The sequence below is a fragment of the Balaenoptera acutorostrata genome, chromosome X (assembly GCF_949987535.1).
Source record: "Balaenoptera acutorostrata chromosome X, mBalAcu1.1, whole genome shotgun sequence".
Lineage (NCBI taxonomy): Eukaryota > Metazoa > Chordata > Mammalia > Artiodactyla > Balaenopteridae > Balaenoptera > Balaenoptera acutorostrata.
Genome location: NC_080085.1, coordinates 33,465,698 through 33,484,075, shown reverse-complemented (window position 1 = coordinate 33,484,075; position 18,378 = coordinate 33,465,698). Strand labels below are relative to the sequence as shown.

The window sequence follows — 18,378 nt, the reverse complement described above, 5'->3', positions numbered from 1 at the left end:
ACAATAGCTCCCATGCCCTCTGGTTTCAAGTTGAGTGCAGCCAATGAGGAGCATTAGTAGGAGATCAGACGGAGGGTGAAGAGATCAGGGTAATTATTCCTCTGGCTCCCTTTTCGGGAGGCACCCTGGGTTTGCTGTATCCCTTGACAAAAGGTTACTGTTCCTCTCAAAGTGGCCTTCTCTACATGATTGTTTAAGCCTCTCTTTCCCCTTAAACTTTTGGGCCTGGAGGTGGTGACAGCTCCAGCATTGCTAGCCCCAGGTTCTTGTAATATCAATAGTCATTCACCTGCCCACACCTTTGTAATTTGTCCCTTTGTAAATGAGCCCCCCTCAATTTATGCCAATTGGAGTGTGCCATCTTCTTCATCTTGGCAACCTGACTGATACAGTAACTAGTACCAGAAGTAGCCTGTGATGGTTAATCTTAGGTGTCAAGTTTTCTGAGCCATGGTGCCCAGATATTTAGTCAAATATTATTTTGAATGTTTCTGTGAGGGTATTTTTGAATGAGATGTACATTTAACTCAGTGGACTTGGAGTAAAGCAGATTGCCCTCCATAATGTGGGTGGGCCTCATCTAATCAGTTGAAGGACTGACTAAAACAAAAGGCTGACCTCCCCCAAGTAAAAGAGAATTCTCTAGCAGACTGCATTCTGATTTCATCTGCAACATAGGCTCTCCTGGTTCTACAGAAGGCTGCCTTTGGACTTGAAATGCATCTCTTTCCTGAATCTTCAGGTTGTTGGCCTTCCCCATCAGATTCTGGGCTCACCAAGCCTCCACAATTGTGTAAGCCAATTCCTTAAGATAAATTCCTTTCTCTATATACACACATCCTATTGGTTCTGTTTCTCTGGAGAACTCTGACTAATACAGGGTATCAGGAATTAGATCCTCATGAAATAAATCCTTAAATGTTCATATTCTGAGGAAGTTCATGGATAATCTTCCTGCTGAGAATCATGAGGCATGAGTAATTCATGGCATGAGGTGACATCATGATTACTCACATTATCACCAGAGGGTGAAATGCATGTGGAGGGCAAGGCATTGGGGGTCAAGTTGTTGTAGCATAATACAAAAGTACTAATAAAGATTGGAGAGGCACCTGGAATCTTATTGTAACTTTCGAAAGCACATATAGGGAAAACAGAAATTAAGAGTTATGAATATAAACTTTAAAACATGCACTAAAAAATTAGAAGGCCTCCAGGGCAGGTTTGCAGGAGTCCCTCATTTCCCATAATTGTACAACATCACATTGATCCATGACATTGGTGACATTACAGTGGTAATCACTAGGTCCATATAAATGCAATAGAGGTGCAGTTTAAAATGCGCTGCTTGGGCTTCCCTCATGGCACAGTGGTTAAGAATCAGCCTGCTAATGCAGGAGACACGGGTTCGAGCCCTGGTCCGGGAAGATCCCACATGCCACGGAGCAACTAAGCCCGTGCACCACAACTACTGAGCCTGCGCTCTAGAGCCCATGCTCCGCAACAAGAGAAGCCACCGCAATGAGAAGCCCGTGCACCTCAACAAAGAGTAGCCCCCGCTCGCCGCAACTAGAGAAAGCCTGAGCACAGCAACGAAGACCCAATGCAGCCAAAAATAAATAAATAAATAAATACTAAAAAAAAAAAAAAATGTGCTGCTTAACACATAGAGGTGATCCATCAACTACGGTATCATTCTAATGTGAGAACAAGTTGGTCATGCAACCACCTGAAGCCAAAAATATTAGCCATAATTTGTGTCCTACATATAAGATGGTGGAGTTGGAAGAGGCTCAAGTAACATGAAATAGTTGTGATAGTCTCTGCCTCTGTAGCTGGTCAGGAGGATGAATGTTGAGGGCAAACGTGGTAGACTGTTATCAGGTTCCTGAACTATTCATTATGGATTCCCCCATACCCACCTCCCCAACACACATCAGTGTAAATAAATCCTTACTGAAATATTATATTTTGAGTGTTCCTCTGCTTCCTCTAGAAGATCTGATTAATAAGTTCTTCGATCATTTTTGGAAGATCTTCAGCTATTATTTCATCAAATATTGCTTCTGTCCATTCCCTCTCATCTTCTTTTGGAACTCCAATTATATGCGTTAAACATTCTCATGGTGTTCCTTTTGCCTCTATGATTTCTTACATATTTTATATTCATTTATGCCCCATTCCGAATATTTTCTTGTGACCTGTTTTTAAAATTTCACTAATTAAATCTTCAGCTTTGTCTAAACTACTATAGAACCCATCCTTTAAATTTTCAATCTTGGTTATTGTGTTTCGCACTTCTAGAAATTCCATTTGGATATTTTTCATACTTTCCAGTTCTTTGAGGAAATTCTTAATATTGTCTCATATACATTAAGCACATACATTTTAAAGCCTATTCTGATAATTCCACCATCTAGAGCCCTTGTTGAGTTGTTCCCATTGGCTGTTGATTTAGGATAATGTTGTTTTGTCTCTGTATGTGCCTAGTTATATTTTACTGTGCATCCGATGATATACGTGAACAATTATGTATCTAATTTGAGGCCTAGGATGATGTTTTCTTCCTCCAGAAAGAATTTACATTTGCTTCTGGAAGTTGGCTAGAGGCAATGCCAGATCACCTTAATTCAATTTCAGGAATTGAAGTGATTTAAAACTGAGCTTCAGTGCCTGCAAGATCAAGTTTTATTGTTTGACACCTTTTTCTAGGGTGTAATCCTTGGATTCTCAACCCAAAATATGATTGTTACCAAAGATCTCCTCCTTGGCAGGGCATGGAATCTGATTATTTTACCTCTTGGCTCATAAGCAAAAGGGTTTGCATCTTCTATCCCCACCGGGGGAAAATATTTGTCCCAAATGCTCTGCTCTTGCTTCTAGGTTGCATGCTTCTCCAGGTCTTAGATGCATAATTCTTCCCCATATTATTAAAACTCCAATTCCTTTGAGCAAATGCTTATTATATTTTGCACAGCCTTCCTAATTGGCAGTGAAAGGGTTAGTTCTAATTACTTAGACCACCATTACAGAAGCCTTTAAATATAATTTGAGTGGTTTATAAAATGGGTCTAAATGTTTTATCAGTTACTTCTATGAAGAACACTTCTCAACAATAGACTCTATTAAGATTTGGAGGAAAAAAAATTATTAAAATCTCTCAAACAGAAATTGCATATAGCTATTTTAAGCATAAATCCAGATATAAAATATTATTCATGAAAGCAAGATTGAGGGTCTCATTAAAAGATTTGAAAGATTTCATTTGGAAGTTTTTACAAATTAAATTTTTAACACCTTTTTAAATTTTTTCCTTACAATTATATAACTTAAAGAAAATATTTTTTAATCAAACACCATAAAAATACCCCAAAGCCCCTCTAGTTCACTCCAATGTATCACGCAAATATTACTATCTTTTATATATGGACCACAGCATGAAAATAGTTGGTAAGGACTTTCCTACCAACAATTATTTCACATCCCTTTTTCCTTTCCAGTAGCACTCACTTTTCACCATAGAAGATGAAAATACCAAACATGTGTTTTCCCATAGGTTTTGCCAAGGGAGGAATCACATGACTGAATGTTGGCAAATGGGAGAGACCTCAGGAGAAGACTCCATGGGACTTCAAGGAAAGATTTGCCTTCCTAAAATAAATTGATCAACCCAAGTCAATGTCCATTTTTTTCATTGGATGTGATACCTTCATCCCTTGTGATACCAGAACTGCTGCAGCCACGTGTGGCCATGACTAAATATTGCTGATATGCTGAGGATAGTAGAATGGAAAGATGGAAAGCACAGAGACTCCAAAAAGTTGTTGAGCAACTGAACGTGGAACACCTCTACCTCTGTATTTCTGGCTATGCCAGAAAACAAATGTCCTTAGTATTTCATCTCATCGTACTTGAATCTTCTGTTACTTGCAACCAGGATACTAACTAATAAAGCTATCGTGGTTTTAAAGCATGGTCCCCAAATTGTTTGACACTTGTGCCATTGAAAGGTAGGCAGCTTCTAGAAGCTGGAAAAGGCAAGGAAATGGATTCTCTTCTCGAGCCTCCAAAGGGAACGTAGTCCTGCAGACTCATTTTAGATTTCTGACCTCTAGTACTGTAAAACAATAAATTTGTGCTGCTTTAAGCCACTAAATTTATGATAATTTGTTACAGCAGCAATACGAAGCTAATACAGTGATTAAGAACTTGGGTGCTGCTATCAGCCTCGTCAAGTTTAAATCCTTCTTCTACTACTTGCTGGATATATGACCTTTGGCAAATTACTTAAACTCTCTGTACCTCAGTTTCATCTTGAAAGATGGGATGATGGTAACAGAACCAAACCTGCTGAGTTCTCACGGGTTTAAATGAGAATATCCTATGGATTATCTGAAACTTCGTAATTTTTAAATAAAGGTAACCATTGTTCTGCTAATATTTATAATTTGATTTAGTATATTTGTACCTTCTCTCCTACAAATTAAAGTTTTTTGGCTTTTGGGGTTTTTTTACATAGTCGTGGAGGAGGAGGCGTGTAAGAGCATCTGCTCCAGGAGTCGTAGTGCTTACAGCATCTCATTTGATCCTCACAACCAGCCATGAAATAGGTGTAATTTTGTTTTCATACGAGAAAACTGAGGCTGTGGGAGGTTAACTTTTCCAAGTGACATAGCTAGTAAGGAGACAAATCAAAGCAGCTTGTTCACTACACTTGCATTCACTACACTTATTTGCTAGATGATGATGCACGAATATGTGCAAATAACCATGGCAGTGGGCACTCATCAATACTGCAGAGTTTAGGCGGACTGACACTAGGTCACCCCATCTGACTCACACCGGCACAAATCCCAGCTCTTTAACACGCAACTCTGGTTTCCAGAAAGGTTGGAGTTAACAGAGAGACACTTCCAGTCGCAGGAATCCTGGGGGAGGGTGGGATGAGAGTGGGGGGTGGGGAGGCAGGAAGGTGGTAACGCTGTGACGCAAAGGCGGGGACTGCGTGGGGAACGCCCCGGGCCATAACCGGGGGGCGGGGCCTCCCCGGGGCCAGTACGCGGCCGCGTAGCTAGACTTGCCCATCCCTCACCCCCGAGGAGAGCTGGCGCCACCATGGAGGAGTACCATCGCCCCTGCGACGAGGTACCGCCCCTTCACCGCCCGCGAGCGACCCCCGTCCGCCTCGGCGCTTAGTCTTGGCCGGGTGGTCTCCCGGCACCTGGCGGCCCCGAGAGTTGGGGTGCGGCGTCCTCCGAGCCCGGGTCCTCTCCTCGGGGCCCGGGATCCGCCCCGCCCATCCTCGGCCCCCCACCCCGAGGCCCTGAGGGTGGGCTGAGAGTCGGGGTGGCAGGGGCTGCTGGGAGCACAGGGGGCTGGCAGTGGGGTCGGGGCCGAGGGGTGGAAGGCCTGACTCGGGGTGCGTGGGGTAGGGATGGGGTGGAGGGAGCCGCCCGTCTGCAGGGCGGGCCGCGGGAATCGGTCTTCCCGGCTGCTTCCTCCGCCCCTTGGTGTCCCCAAAGCAGGTGCCGCATCCCCGCCAAACGAGGCTCTGGTGGCAGAGCCGCTCCCGCTCCCGGGCACTCTCGTCTGGGTGGTTTGGAAGGAGGCGCCTTATGGATTAGGAGCCCTTGCTTACTGGCTCAGGCTTCCCGAAACCTCACCAGAATCCCGTGATGTCATCTGTCATCTTCCTGTTACTGATGGGGGACTCTGACTTTCATGGCGGCTAAGTGACTTGCCCAAAGTTAGAACTGCCAGAAATGACAGATGCTCCATTTGAACCCAGACCTCTGACTACACAACTACAACTCTGGCTTCACTTTAACCACGATGAGGATGAGGCCTGTTGGATCCCAGGATAACCTGTGACAGGGCAGTATAAACAAAGACATCTTCTGTCCACTGGTAGCCACAGGTGAATGGTGCGGTGAAATAAAAGTAGGCAGGCACGTGGTGGAGGTGCAGCATAAAATGGTGTATCATTAGACCCCTGAAAGGGGCTTCTGGACCATTCATCTTTAGGATGTGGGCTTCTGCAGAAGCTAAGACCACATTTAAATTCATAACTTCTGTGCTTCAGGTGGCATACACACTTCAAGGTTAGTGGTAAAGTATTCTTATTTCAGAAATTGAAGCACAAGCAATTTCACCCTCAAGAAGCACTAGTCTGCTGACTCCTAAGAGGTTCTGTACTGCAGTACCCCCTGAATACCTATATTTAAAAAGAAATAAAATTACATGTGTTACCATGGCCACCCAGTACAACCTGATTATCGGGTGACCTTCCAAATTGAAGTGGAATGGACATCCCATTTAATTTGTAGACCACTTTTGAAAATAGATAAGGACCTTATTTGAAGGTAAAATGACCATTTTAATAGGGGCAATTGTGACACCTGTTTTCATGATATTTCTGATTATTTAGGGTATTTTTATTCCTTTGTTGTTGGGGAATTATCTGGTGTAATTAAATGAGTTGAAAATATTTTAAATCTGTACTCAAGATGATACTTATTTTCAGAATTTACTTGGTTTTTGAACTGTTTTGTTGTATAGTGGGATTTACAAACATGCTGATGTCATACAGCACCTAAAAACATCTCTATGGAAACAAATCACGTACTACCTGAAGTGTTTTGGTTTAGATTACAATCTTATCACATAGCCTAGTTCTTGACTCTAGGACATTTCCTTGTCATTAATGGTTGCTTTTAACTCAAAATTGTATCAAGCCACTCCACAGGAAAGACTAAGTTGCCAGACCTGTTATATTATAGGTCTAATCGATTATAGGTCTAACATATTATTTATATGTTATAAAGTGACATTAATTTGGAATGATCAAGTATTTTCATAACCTTTAACTCAGGAAAGCCACATTTTTGCCAAGCATAAGTTAAAAACAAAACTGAAACTTATCTATTCAGCATTCTTTTCTCACTCCCCCTCATTCTCACTTAGCTGCAACTATTTCCTGTGTACTGATAACACATCCTTATACCCACCTCCTATTTCCTGAGCTTTACAATCCAATGATCCTCAATCTCTGGTGTTCATCAGAATCACCAGTAAAGCACTTTTTTTTTCTTGTGCTGTCCATATCTATTTAAAATTTTTTAAATTTTATATTGGAGTATAGTTTATTTACAGTGTTGTGGTAGTTTCAAGTGTACAGCAAAGTGATTCAGTTATACGTATACACATATCTATTCTTTTTCAGATTCTTGTCCCATATAGGTTATTACAGAGTATTGAGTAGAATTCCCTGTGCTATACAGTAGGTCCTTGTTGATTATCTGTTTTATATATAGTAGTGTTATATGAGTAAAGCACTTTTTAAAAAAACATAGTTGCCCAGGCTCTGCCTCAGAACTAATCAATCAAAATCTCCATGGAGGTAGGTGGGGAAAGCATTTTGTGATTTTAAAGATGATCAAGGTGGGATTAGTAGCCTCAGTAGACTTAATGCCCCTTTTCACTGTGGTCTCCTGTCTCTAAAACCTGTCTAGGCCAGCCTAGGTTATTCTGTGTAGCATCATACCTACCAGGAAAAGGAAGTCTGTGTTGAAAACAACTTTATTTTTTGTTTTCCATCTTTAGGTCGGCTTCATTGCTGATGAAGCCCACAATATCGTTAAAGAGGTGAGTTACATATCTTGTTCATCTTGAAGATTGATGCATTGGTTGACATTTTAAAAAGCTGTGTTTTGACTTTCAGCACAAAGTTAGAAACCTTAGTATTAAAGCAAGATTTTTCATATTTATTCACTAATTCTTCATAGGGGTGCTTCTATGTTTGTTGTGTTGTATGCTGTCAGGCATCTTGGGGCTTACCCTGAAAGGGATGTTTAAATATTGATCTAGAAAACTGGTTTGCTGTTTTCTAAAACTGATTCTCTGTCTTTTGAATAAAAGAACTTTTATTCCAATGGGGCTAAATATTATTTTAAATGTTAATGCCCTAAAAGTATATAGGTAAATTATATGTATAGTATAATAAACATATAATTATAGTATATACATACATATATATGTGTGTGTGTGTGTATATATATATATATATCAAGTAAATAAAAGACCCTAGAAATATCTGCTTTGGTTATTGTATGCTTTTTTTTAGCCCAATATAACTGGAAAAATAGGGACTTCCAGTAGTTAAGACTCTGCACTCCCAGTGCAGGGGGCACAGGTTCGATCCTTGGTCGGGGAACTAAGATCCTGCATGCCGCGTGGCACGGCCGCGCGCACACACACACAAAGATTGGAAAAGTAATCACGTAATATCTTTTAATATCTTTTAGACACTGATATGACGGTAAATCAAAATCTTCAGAAAAATATTTGAAATATGATATCTGGTCCTCGTGTTAGGCAAATAGACAAGAAGTTCTCTTTGGGACTGAATGTTGGCAGAGGAACTTTAATTATTCTAGTGGTATCACATACAGACTAACTGTGGGTAAGGTATTTATGAACACTTTTAATAGTCCTGAGTCATTTTTAACTGTGCCAAATCCTAGAAAAAAATAAGCTGGCCCGGAAGGCGGGCTTGTATTGCGGGCATGACTGTTGCGGCCTGTGTCCTAGCAGCAGGCCCCAACTCCCTTTAGGCTTGGCTGGATTGGCTTGCCCTCTGGGCACTGAGCACCGTCTCAGTCCTGAGACCATGCCTTACCTGCCTGAATGCTTAGGGCACGAGCTCACCCGGAACTCACCCAGGGCTGGCCTCGTAAAACTAGGATCAACCTGAGGTCTGAGAGAGCTGGATAGGCACCTGAAAATCCCGCCATATTTTAATAGTTCAAAATCATGTATTAGAACTTTGTAGCCAGGAATATATCATTATCAAAACAAAATGCAAATGTTTTCGATACCTTGACAATGCAAAAGCACAAATGAGGGCAATGGGGGGGTGGAAGAAGGGATGGAGGTCATGGGAGGGCAGGAGTGACAACAGCCTCTAAGTGGAAAGTCAAGAGAGACTGTCCTTGGTGGATGGAACATGAAGCAAAGGATGCTGGGGTACTGGAGGAATCTTTTAAATAGTATCTTCTTCTTTACCCACATTATGAACCATATGAAAAGACCAAAGAGTTAGTAGAAAGAGAACCAAATATCACCTTTATTATTGATAAAAACTGAGTTGGAGATTGGAGCTTGTTTTGCTAACTCCCTACCTGTTCGGTTCAGACCTTGGAAGAGGCATCCAAGGGAAAGTTAGAGTCAGTAGAGAGAAACACTTAACCAGGCTGGTGCCTTTCGTTGGTCTGGGTGAAGAGGGAAGGAGAAACCAAATACCCAATCCAAGGCATTTGGGAGATTGGCTGTCCCAGATGAGAAGGGTACCAACCAGTAACTCACTCCACCTCCATGGGGAGGAATAATAACAGGTGGGACGAGAGGCCAGGGATGATAAGGAAAAAATCCCCTGCGTGGAAGGAAACATCCAGAGTAGAAAAGAAACATGCTCCTAATAGTGTAAATATATTGAAGTAAAAATAGCAAATTCATTATATTGAGGGACGTGGGGAGGGGGGGCAGGAGGTGGCAGGTGGTCCTAGGGAACTAAATTTTCATCTGTCATAGCAGGAGCTCTAGGGATGTTGTCTATAATTCATCAATCAAGAAATAGAAATATAAACATTATTTAGAGATATGTGAGTGACCCTTAAGAGACAAAAAAACAGTTGTACCCTAAAAGTGTTTCTTCTGTGGAAGGGGGCTGGGGATGGGAAAGGGTGGGGAGGGGATTCTTATTTTTCATTGTAAGCTCTTCTGTTCTGTTGGATTTTTAAACCCACGTGCATGGGTTACTTTGATGGTTTGTTCAGTTAAAAGAACCATGCTTCTTAAAATGAGATACACATATTGAGTGGTGGCTAGGAGGTCCTAGAAGCCACTGGGTGCATTTTTTTTATTTAAAAAAATTTATTTATTTATTTAGGTTGCGTCGGGTCTTAGTTGCGGCACGTAGGATCTTTCATTGCGGCGCGCGGGCTTAGTTGCCCCACGGCATGTGGGATCTTAGTTCCCCGACCAGGGATCGAACCGGTGTCCCCTGCATTGCAAGATGGATTCTCAACCGCTGGACCACCAGGGAAGTCCCCACTGGGTGCATTTTAGAGCATCAATTTTACTTCCATACTTGCAAGAGGGAGTTAAGTAATATAAATAATTTAACACCATTTTCAAATGAAAACAAACTGATACATTATGGAGTCAAAAGCAAGCTTCATTTGAAATTTTCATATAAAATATGAGACTCGAAAGACATCTCAGGTTTGCCACAGCTGGCTTTCAGGTACCTGTGTATCCTCTTCCCTCCCCCTCTCTTCCCATGAGCCAACTGTCTTTGCCATTGAGGCATTCAAAAGGTGAGAGGGAGGGGGAGGGAGAGAGAGAGAGAGAGAGAGAGAGAGAGAGAGAGAGTTATTTGAAAACATGTCAGCACTTCCCAGATGATTATACAGTTTCAGCAGGCATTTCTGTTTTTCTTATCTTTTGCTGATCTCCTTATTTTCTTAGAGTCCTTCCTCTGAGCCCCTATGCTAATATATTTTTCCTGCTGAAGTCTTAGAGCCACTCACTTATTGGTGATATGCATATGTTTTATTTATTGTCAGTAATAGAATTTGCCCACGAACAAATTTTCATATAAAAAGTGAGTTACAAGTGGAATTAACTTGGAGCTTAATCTAAAGTATATTTGATTCAGGATGCCCAGAGAGTATATCAAAGCCAGTATTACTTCAACAGCAAAGATGTATTGAGTGCCTCCTACGTGCCCGAGTTCTGAGTTTGGCCCTGGGAATACAGAGCAGGTTAAGGACCTCATTATCTAGTGGGCCTCCTGGTTAAGTGGTAATGAAGAAGGCTAAATGTTAATTAATAGTAATTAGCAGGGCTATTTACAGTGGCATCCACAGGCCCCTGATATTTCTGTAGTTTGGAGCAGAACTTGAAGCGGTCCTATTAGATAGCCTGAAAGTAAACAAGGGCTCGTAGTTTCCCATTAAGGTACAGCAGTCTAGGGGGAGGAAGAGGTTTCCCAAAGGCCGTCAGCTTGGGAATAATAAAGTCAGGATTAAATCTTTGTCTCCATGACCCTTGGGCCACTGACCCTCCTAACTCTTCATGTTACATTCTAGGAGAATAATTTGAGCCATATTGTTACTTTCTTCAACCCCTCTAAATTTAATTTCTCTTTTTGCATTTTACGATTAGTGAAGAGTTTATACTATCCAGCTTAAGATTCCATATTAATTAGTGCCTCTACTATAGTCCAGTTGTAGTAAATGAAAGCTGCACACATACACGTGTGTGTGCACGCATGCACATGTGTGTCTGTCTTATTAAGCTGGATTCTATAAATGAATTGAATGAGTGCTTTATTCTCCAGGCTCTATCACTTGAATAAAAAAATAATAGCAGCAAAATAAGTCAGAGAAAGACAAATACTGTATGATCGCACTAATATGTGGAATCTAAAAAAATCCAAACTCATAGAAACAGAGTAGAACGGTGGTTGCCATGGGGTGGGGAAAATGTCGGTCAAAGGGTACAGACTTCTAGTTATAAGATGAATAAGTTCTGAGGATCTCATATACACTATGGTAATTATAGTTAACAGTACTGTATTGTATACTTCAAAGTTGCTGAAAGTAGATCTTAAATGTTCTCAATACACACACACACACACACACACAAACAAAAGGTAAGTATGTGAGGAAGTGAATGTGTTAACTAACCTTATTGTGGCAATCATTTCACAATATAACATGTGTCAAATCATCACATTGTACACCTTAAACTGACACAATGTATGTCAATTATATCTCAATAAAACTGGAAAAAATAAAATAACAGCAGCAATAATGATGTAATAATATCCGTCATTACTTATGTGTTTGCTCTGTGGCAGTCACTGTGTTTGAGCACACAGCTTTCCTTATCTCACCCCATCCTCACAGCAGCTTGATAAGATGACGCTGTTATCCCTGCTTTAAAGATTAGGAAAATAGGGGTTTCAAGAGATCAAGTCACTTGCAAAAGGTCACACAGGGGTGGCCGAGGTGACCTTAAAACCTAAGACTGTGATACTAAACCGGTACTCTTAATCAAGTATCAGAAGTGGATGCAGGTAAACACCGTGGAAAATTAACTTTCTCTTTCTAGAGTGCCTAAAAACTAGCGTTTGTTGATGATTTACTTTTAGTGGCAGGTGTGCTTGTTGTTTGATAGCTAAGCAGTTACATAATATGAAATAGGATATAATTATTGTACATGAGAAATAGATTTTTAAATTGGTCTCATCCTTTATTTCTAGCATCTGAAACCTAGTTCAAATCCCAGCTGTTTCAAAGCCATTCTTTAACCAATTGATATCACCCTTTTAAAATCTCCACCCCCCCATAATCCTTTTATGACATGACTTACCAACCTTGATTAGTCTTCCTTGTATTATAGAGTTCTTTTATTAGCTTCTCTGCTAGACTGTTAAGTTCTTTACAGTAGAGGCCATGTCACATTTATCTTTATATGGCCTGTGATATCTCATAGAGTGAGATAATGCATGCGGAAATGCTTTGAAAATTCTACAACAGTTAGAGATGATGCGTAATAAATATTTAACAGATGCATATCTTGTAAGATGTTTTATTAGGTTATAAGTGTATTTTATGTTTTGAATAAATTTTTTGCTGCGATATGTGTATACTTTGTTTAATTGTCCTCTGCCCTTTTAGTGTATAGATGGGGTCTTGGGAGGTGAAGATTATAATCATAACAACATCAACCAATGGACCGCAAGCATAGTGGAGCAATCCTTAGCACATCTGGTTAAGTTGGGGAAAGCTTATAAGTATATTGGTAAGTACCGGTGTCCTTCCTCACTAGTTTACTCACCTTTGTTCCTGTGGTTTTTCTCTGAATTTACAGAACGTAAATGAATGATAGACACTCAAGTTGGATACTAATAGGGGGTGAAGGACTTCTGACTTATTCATCACAAAAATAATCTGTGATAATACCTAAAAGATGGAGGTCTTTCACAACTCAGAAGCAGTTTGAGCTCCCGCCAACCATCTACTTGTCTTGATAGCATCGTCTTTTACATTTGCATCGGTTATCTTCAGTGAAATTCCCTCAGCCCTATTGTCTTCCTTTCATTAGTGCCATGCCTCCTTACGTGTAGGACTGTGAAAAGTGGAACATTTTCTTTGTTTCTGTGTCTGAATTATGCCCATGGGACAAGGCACATAATTTTGCCCAGATTTTTCCTGCAGTACAGTCACCATTGGTTATGGCACTGGGCAGCAAACAGACTGGACCCAGTGGGGTCAGAATCATGCTGGTAAATAATCAAGATGAGAGACTTATTTTTTTCAATCCATTCGCTGAATGCTTTGTTGTCTGTTATTTTTATAGCTCCGAACTCAAACACTTAGATATGTTTTCCTTTGTTTATAAGCGTTCTCACTGTGCAACTTTATTTTTAGTGACCTGTGCGGTGGTCCAGAGGAGTGCATATGGCTTTCACACAGCCAGCTCATGTTTTTGGGACACCACATCTGATGGTAAGAGACTTTAAGCTGATTCAAACAAAATCCAACTTCTAGCAAAGGCAAATAGTGTACTTGTTATCGAATCCTTATTTATCTCTAATTAAATTCCCACAAGACTTTATCAACAGAATTGCTTTGTACCTAGTGACAAGTATGCCATCAGACAAATAGGAAATGTGAAGATTTAACAGATTGCAGGAAATATGATATTAAAACCTATGAAAAATGTGTATATACATATATATTTCCTGGTAATTCTGATGTTTTGCTGGTATTTCAAAGTCCTTTTGTTGTATGTTTTCAGGAACCTGTACTGTAAGATGGGAAAACCGAACCATGAACTGTATTGTCAATGTCTTTGCCATTGCTATTGTCCTGTAACAGGCTAAAAATGTTCGGCCGAAACCATTAACAAGAATTTGTCACTGTATCCTTTCTAAAAAGAGTAACAGTTACTTATTCGTGTGCTAGATGACAAGTGTGCAATATGCTTCAAAACTATCAACAAAAACTGAATAGTGCAAGCAAGCAATCTCATAGGAAGTTGGCAGATTATCTCATATTCCATACAGCATCATTTAAATAGGAAAACCTCAACATTAGCAAAAAACACAGAAATATGGCATGACATGAAAATACAGTCTTATATTTACACCGGCTTTTCACTAATAGTATGTACCTAAGGAGATGGGGACATCCATTCAGATAATTAAATTATCTTTCAGCTAGAAAAGTTAACAGGGATAAATATATGAACAAAAATACTGCAAGGATAAATGTGGAGAAAATGATAATAATTAGTTAACACTTCATAGTTTTTTACTTCTCCTTCTTAGTTGTACATATGATTTAGTGGAAAGTAATTCCATTCTTTTTTTTTTTCGGCCGTGCCACGCAGCTTGTGGGTTCTTAGTTCCCCAACCAGGGGTTGAACCCGGACCCTCGGCAGTGAAAGCACAGAGTCCTAACCACGGGACAGCCAAGGAATTCCCTTAAATCAGTTTTTTAAATTTCAAATTCTTATTTACATTTGAGGGCGAATTAAATCAGGTAACCTGAATTCCCTAGGTAAACAAGATTAGTTACAGTGTATGATGAAAAGTATATGACTCTAACAGTTGCCTTACACTTCATTCCTTCCATTTGGAACAAACATTTACTGAATGTTATGAGCTATTTCTCTGCTAATTATAGTTATCAATATGCTGTTCAAATTCTAAGTTTCTTTTGGTACCTATTCAGTTGGACAACTAACATTTATGTTTGGGAAGGAAAAAAAATAAGAGTTGTTTTACAAGAGAGGAAAAAAGTGAATCTGGTTATCCAGGTAGAAGTAAGCAAAAGAAAAGCACTTATTGCTGACAGAATTATAGATGTAATTTTAAGAATTGCTCCTAACAAGCAAAAAATGCATAAAATATGCAACTCTTAGTTAAAGGCCTTATTAGCAGTATAATATACAAGTAGTAAATTTTGTCATTGCTTTAGTTACAATCATCTGTAAATAATTTTAAATACTTATTATGTGAGGTTCAAATTGAGTGGAGTAAAGTGTAAATTAAACGTATACAAACATTAGCAGGTTATTGAATATCTCAGGGCTTATGAAATATAAATTATTAAGAAAATAAAAGATGAAAAATTAGGGTACACAGCTGGCCACCAAATGCGAAGTCAATTTGCTATTTAACCTTGAAAACAAAATCAATTTTGCATATTACCACTAACACTAATACATATAGGGAGTGGAACCATGATTTGTTGAATCCTGGGGGGAAAGAAAAGCTTAGTGTTGTCAATATTAAGATAGTATTCTTCTAGGAATACTATGTGCATGTTTGATATTTTTGCTGAGTAACAATAATTGTTCAGTGTGTAAGAAGAAGATGAAGAAAATACAAGGATAGAGTTTAATGCAGTGATCTACATTTTGGGCACGTCAAAATTTATCAGTCATTACCTTTATGTTAGTTTACGCTGCTGGCTTTTGTGCCTTGAAGATTATAATAGTGACCAAAATACATCTGTGCAGTTAAGGCTCGCTTTTGATTATTGTTATTGAAGCCTGATTTTAAAAGAATAATAATCAAAGATACCTCGTGAACTTGCTCTCTGCTCTGTTTCTAGTTAAAATGTAATAAAGATTATCTTCCTGCACTGTACGTTTGCTTCTGGATGTTCACTGAGTAGTTAAAGAAATGGCATTGTCTTTAAGAAATTCTAAATAACAGGAATGAGGAAGAGAAATGAATGTCAGACCACACAGATACATTGTACAGAATAAATGCCATTAAAATAGCAACCCGAACCCAGTGTTCACCATTACAACATAAATAACAGCTCCTATTTTATGCCTTTTATTATTTTTAACAAAAAGTTATTTTAAAAAGTAGTATAAAATATATTCTGTAACTATTTATTAGCTTTTAATAACTATTTTTTGGCAAGGAATTTTGTCCTATTTGTCAACCTGCAATCGAGTTGTTGCTGTTTGTTTGTTTTTCATTAAGGACTTTAAGTATGTAAAATTAGCGTATTCAGATGTAAGTACTAACTCGGATTTTTGTAAAGCTATAATTTTATGTTTGTAAAGTACCAGTATACAGCCCTAAATGATGGTAACATCTCATTACATTTTCTGTGGTAAAAAGTACTTTTTTGCTCTTCTTTCGACGTTAGGTGTTATCTAATTATGAGTCACTGAAAGCATTTTCACCACCTACAGTCATCACCACATTTTTAAGGTAATCTTACGGTACTGTGGATTATATTTTTAAAGCTTGAGTAAAAAACCTTGTCTATCCTTGATTACAGTTTTTTAAAAATGGGAGAAAAATCTGTGATTTTTTTTTGTAGCAAAGGAACTAGGTCTTTTTTATAGCAGACACCAAAGCAAAGGTTGAGAGATGAATTGAAAATTTCACTCCATGTGCTACAATCTACCCAAGGGGAACTTGTTTTATAATCTAGAAGGTGGAGCTATACTTGTGGCTAAAGAGGCTTATAGTTTCAGTGTCTAATAATTCAGTAAAATTGACCTTTGCATATTTACTAAATTCCCTATAAAAGGATCTTAAGCATTCAGCCCTTACAAGATTTAGATAGCCACCATCAATATACATTAACCTCAGTGGTCCAGGAGATTCTAGCCCACCTTGTCTAACTGCAAATCCCGTATTTCTCACTGTGGTCCCACTCAATGTCACCCCATGTCATCCTTGGATATGTAGGATATATTGACAATCCAGGCCTAATTAGAAATGGCCCCTAACTGCTTCATAAAGAGTATCTCTTCCCAAAATGGTTTCTAAGGATCTCAGAGATGAAGCGGGAACTTTGTACAGACACTCGCAGCACCACCGGGATGGTATGTATCTTCCCTTCAGGACACGAAACATGGGCAACTATCCCCACTCTGGGATGCTTTAAAGGTGAAGCCTATATGGGGAAGTTTCCTTGCAGTTCTGCCTAACCAGGTCAGGGAATCTGATGCCTGGGCTTATCCAGTAATGTATATTCAACTTTCTTCATGCCAAAATAAACCTTTTTATTTTACTGAATGCTGTGTCTTTTTAGATATTTTTATGTATGCCCGCTTCTAACTTGAGATATTTCAATCTGGGTTTCTCAGGGCAGAGTTTTACATGAGGCAGTATTATTACTTAATGAAAGTTCTGTTATTTTCACCCCTATAATGCCTTATGGAGAAAATCTCCGTGAAAATTAATAGACTGTATCATATACCGACCTTTTCTTAACCTGTAATTTTGTAGGCTAGGAATTTGGATTAAGCTGCATACGCTAACATAGGCTTTCACGGTTAATGCTCATATAGAATACCACCCAAAATGATCAGGATTAGAGTAGTGGTTTCTGAATAATTAAATTAAAGCAAACTTGTTCTGTAAAGGGCCAAAAAGTAAATATCTGAGACATTATAGGCCTTTGCAACTACTCAAGTATGCTGCTGTAGTTTGAAAACAGCCCAAGACAGTATGTAAATGAATGGGCACGACTGTGTTCCAATAAAACTTTATTTACAAAAACAGGTGGCAGGCTGGTCATAGTTTAACAACCCCTGCATTAGAGTAAGAGGTGTTTCCTAGCCACTTAAAAAATTATACCTTAATAATTTGAGAACTTTTTTTCTTTTTGTTGTTCTCAGTTATAAACAGTGGAACACAAAGCACTTTTATATGTTATGTTTTCATTATCTTGGACTCAGAGACCTTACCAGTAAACCAAACCTGTACTCTCCTTATTGAAAGAAAGAAGGGCTACAAATCAACTTCTCCAAAACTAAAGTATTCCTTTTTTGATGTATATCACCTAACTTTTAACAAGTTTACAGATAATTTTATATCTTATTATCTTGGAGTTCATTTTACAACCTTAGTTTAAGGAACGTTATTATAAAAAGGTTAACATTTTGTTATTTACTGATTTTTGCTTTTTTTGTGGCTAAGATGGACTCTATTCTACCCAGAGAATCATCCATGCATACTGGACATGGCAGTCGTCCATTCAATGCCTTCTCTTAGAAATCACTCACACACACACATGAAACTGCACAGCCCACAGATGAAATGACCCTGCCCCATAGTTTGGGGAAGTAGATGTTCTTTACCCAGGAATGGCTACATATTGCACTAGGCATGAGCACCTGACCCAATGATGGTTTATCCATGGATTGATTTTTTTTTTTTTTTTTAAAGATTGATTTTTTTTTTTATTGATTAATTGATTGATTGATTGATTGCTATGTTGGGTCTTCGTTTCTGTGCTAGGGCTTTCTCTAGTTGTGGCAAGCAGG

General features: G+C 39.1%; 1 protein-coding gene across 1 annotated transcript; it reads left to right on the top strand.

Moving 5' to 3' along the window:
* Window positions 1-5,036: 5,036 nt before the first annotated feature.
* DYNLT3 (dynein light chain Tctex-type 3) lies at window positions 5,037-15,727 on the top strand. The gene is made up of 5 exons (XM_007184056.3): window positions 5,037-5,145; window positions 7,603-7,644; window positions 12,747-12,870; window positions 13,500-13,577; window positions 13,870-15,727. The coding sequence occupies exons 1-5, from the start codon at window positions 5,116-5,118 to the stop codon at window positions 13,944-13,946; spliced, it is 351 nt and encodes a 116-aa protein (XP_007184118.2). The 5' UTR covers window positions 5,037-5,115; the 3' UTR covers window positions 13,947-15,727.
* The last annotated feature ends 2,651 nt before the right edge of the window (window positions 15,728-18,378 follow it).

Excerpts from the sequence above, each read along its gene's own strand:
- DYNLT3 (XM_007184056.3), top strand. The coding sequence starts at position 5,116 with ATGGAGGAGTACCATCGCCCCTGCGACGAG. Across the intron at positions 12,871-13,499 it reads GAAAGCTTATAAGTATATTG|TGACCTGTGCGGTGGTCCAG; the intron begins GTAAGTACCGGT and ends CTTTATTTTTAG. Across the intron at positions 13,578-13,869 it reads TTGGGACACCACATCTGATG|GAACCTGTACTGTAAGATGG; the intron begins GTAAGAGACTTT and ends GTATGTTTTCAG.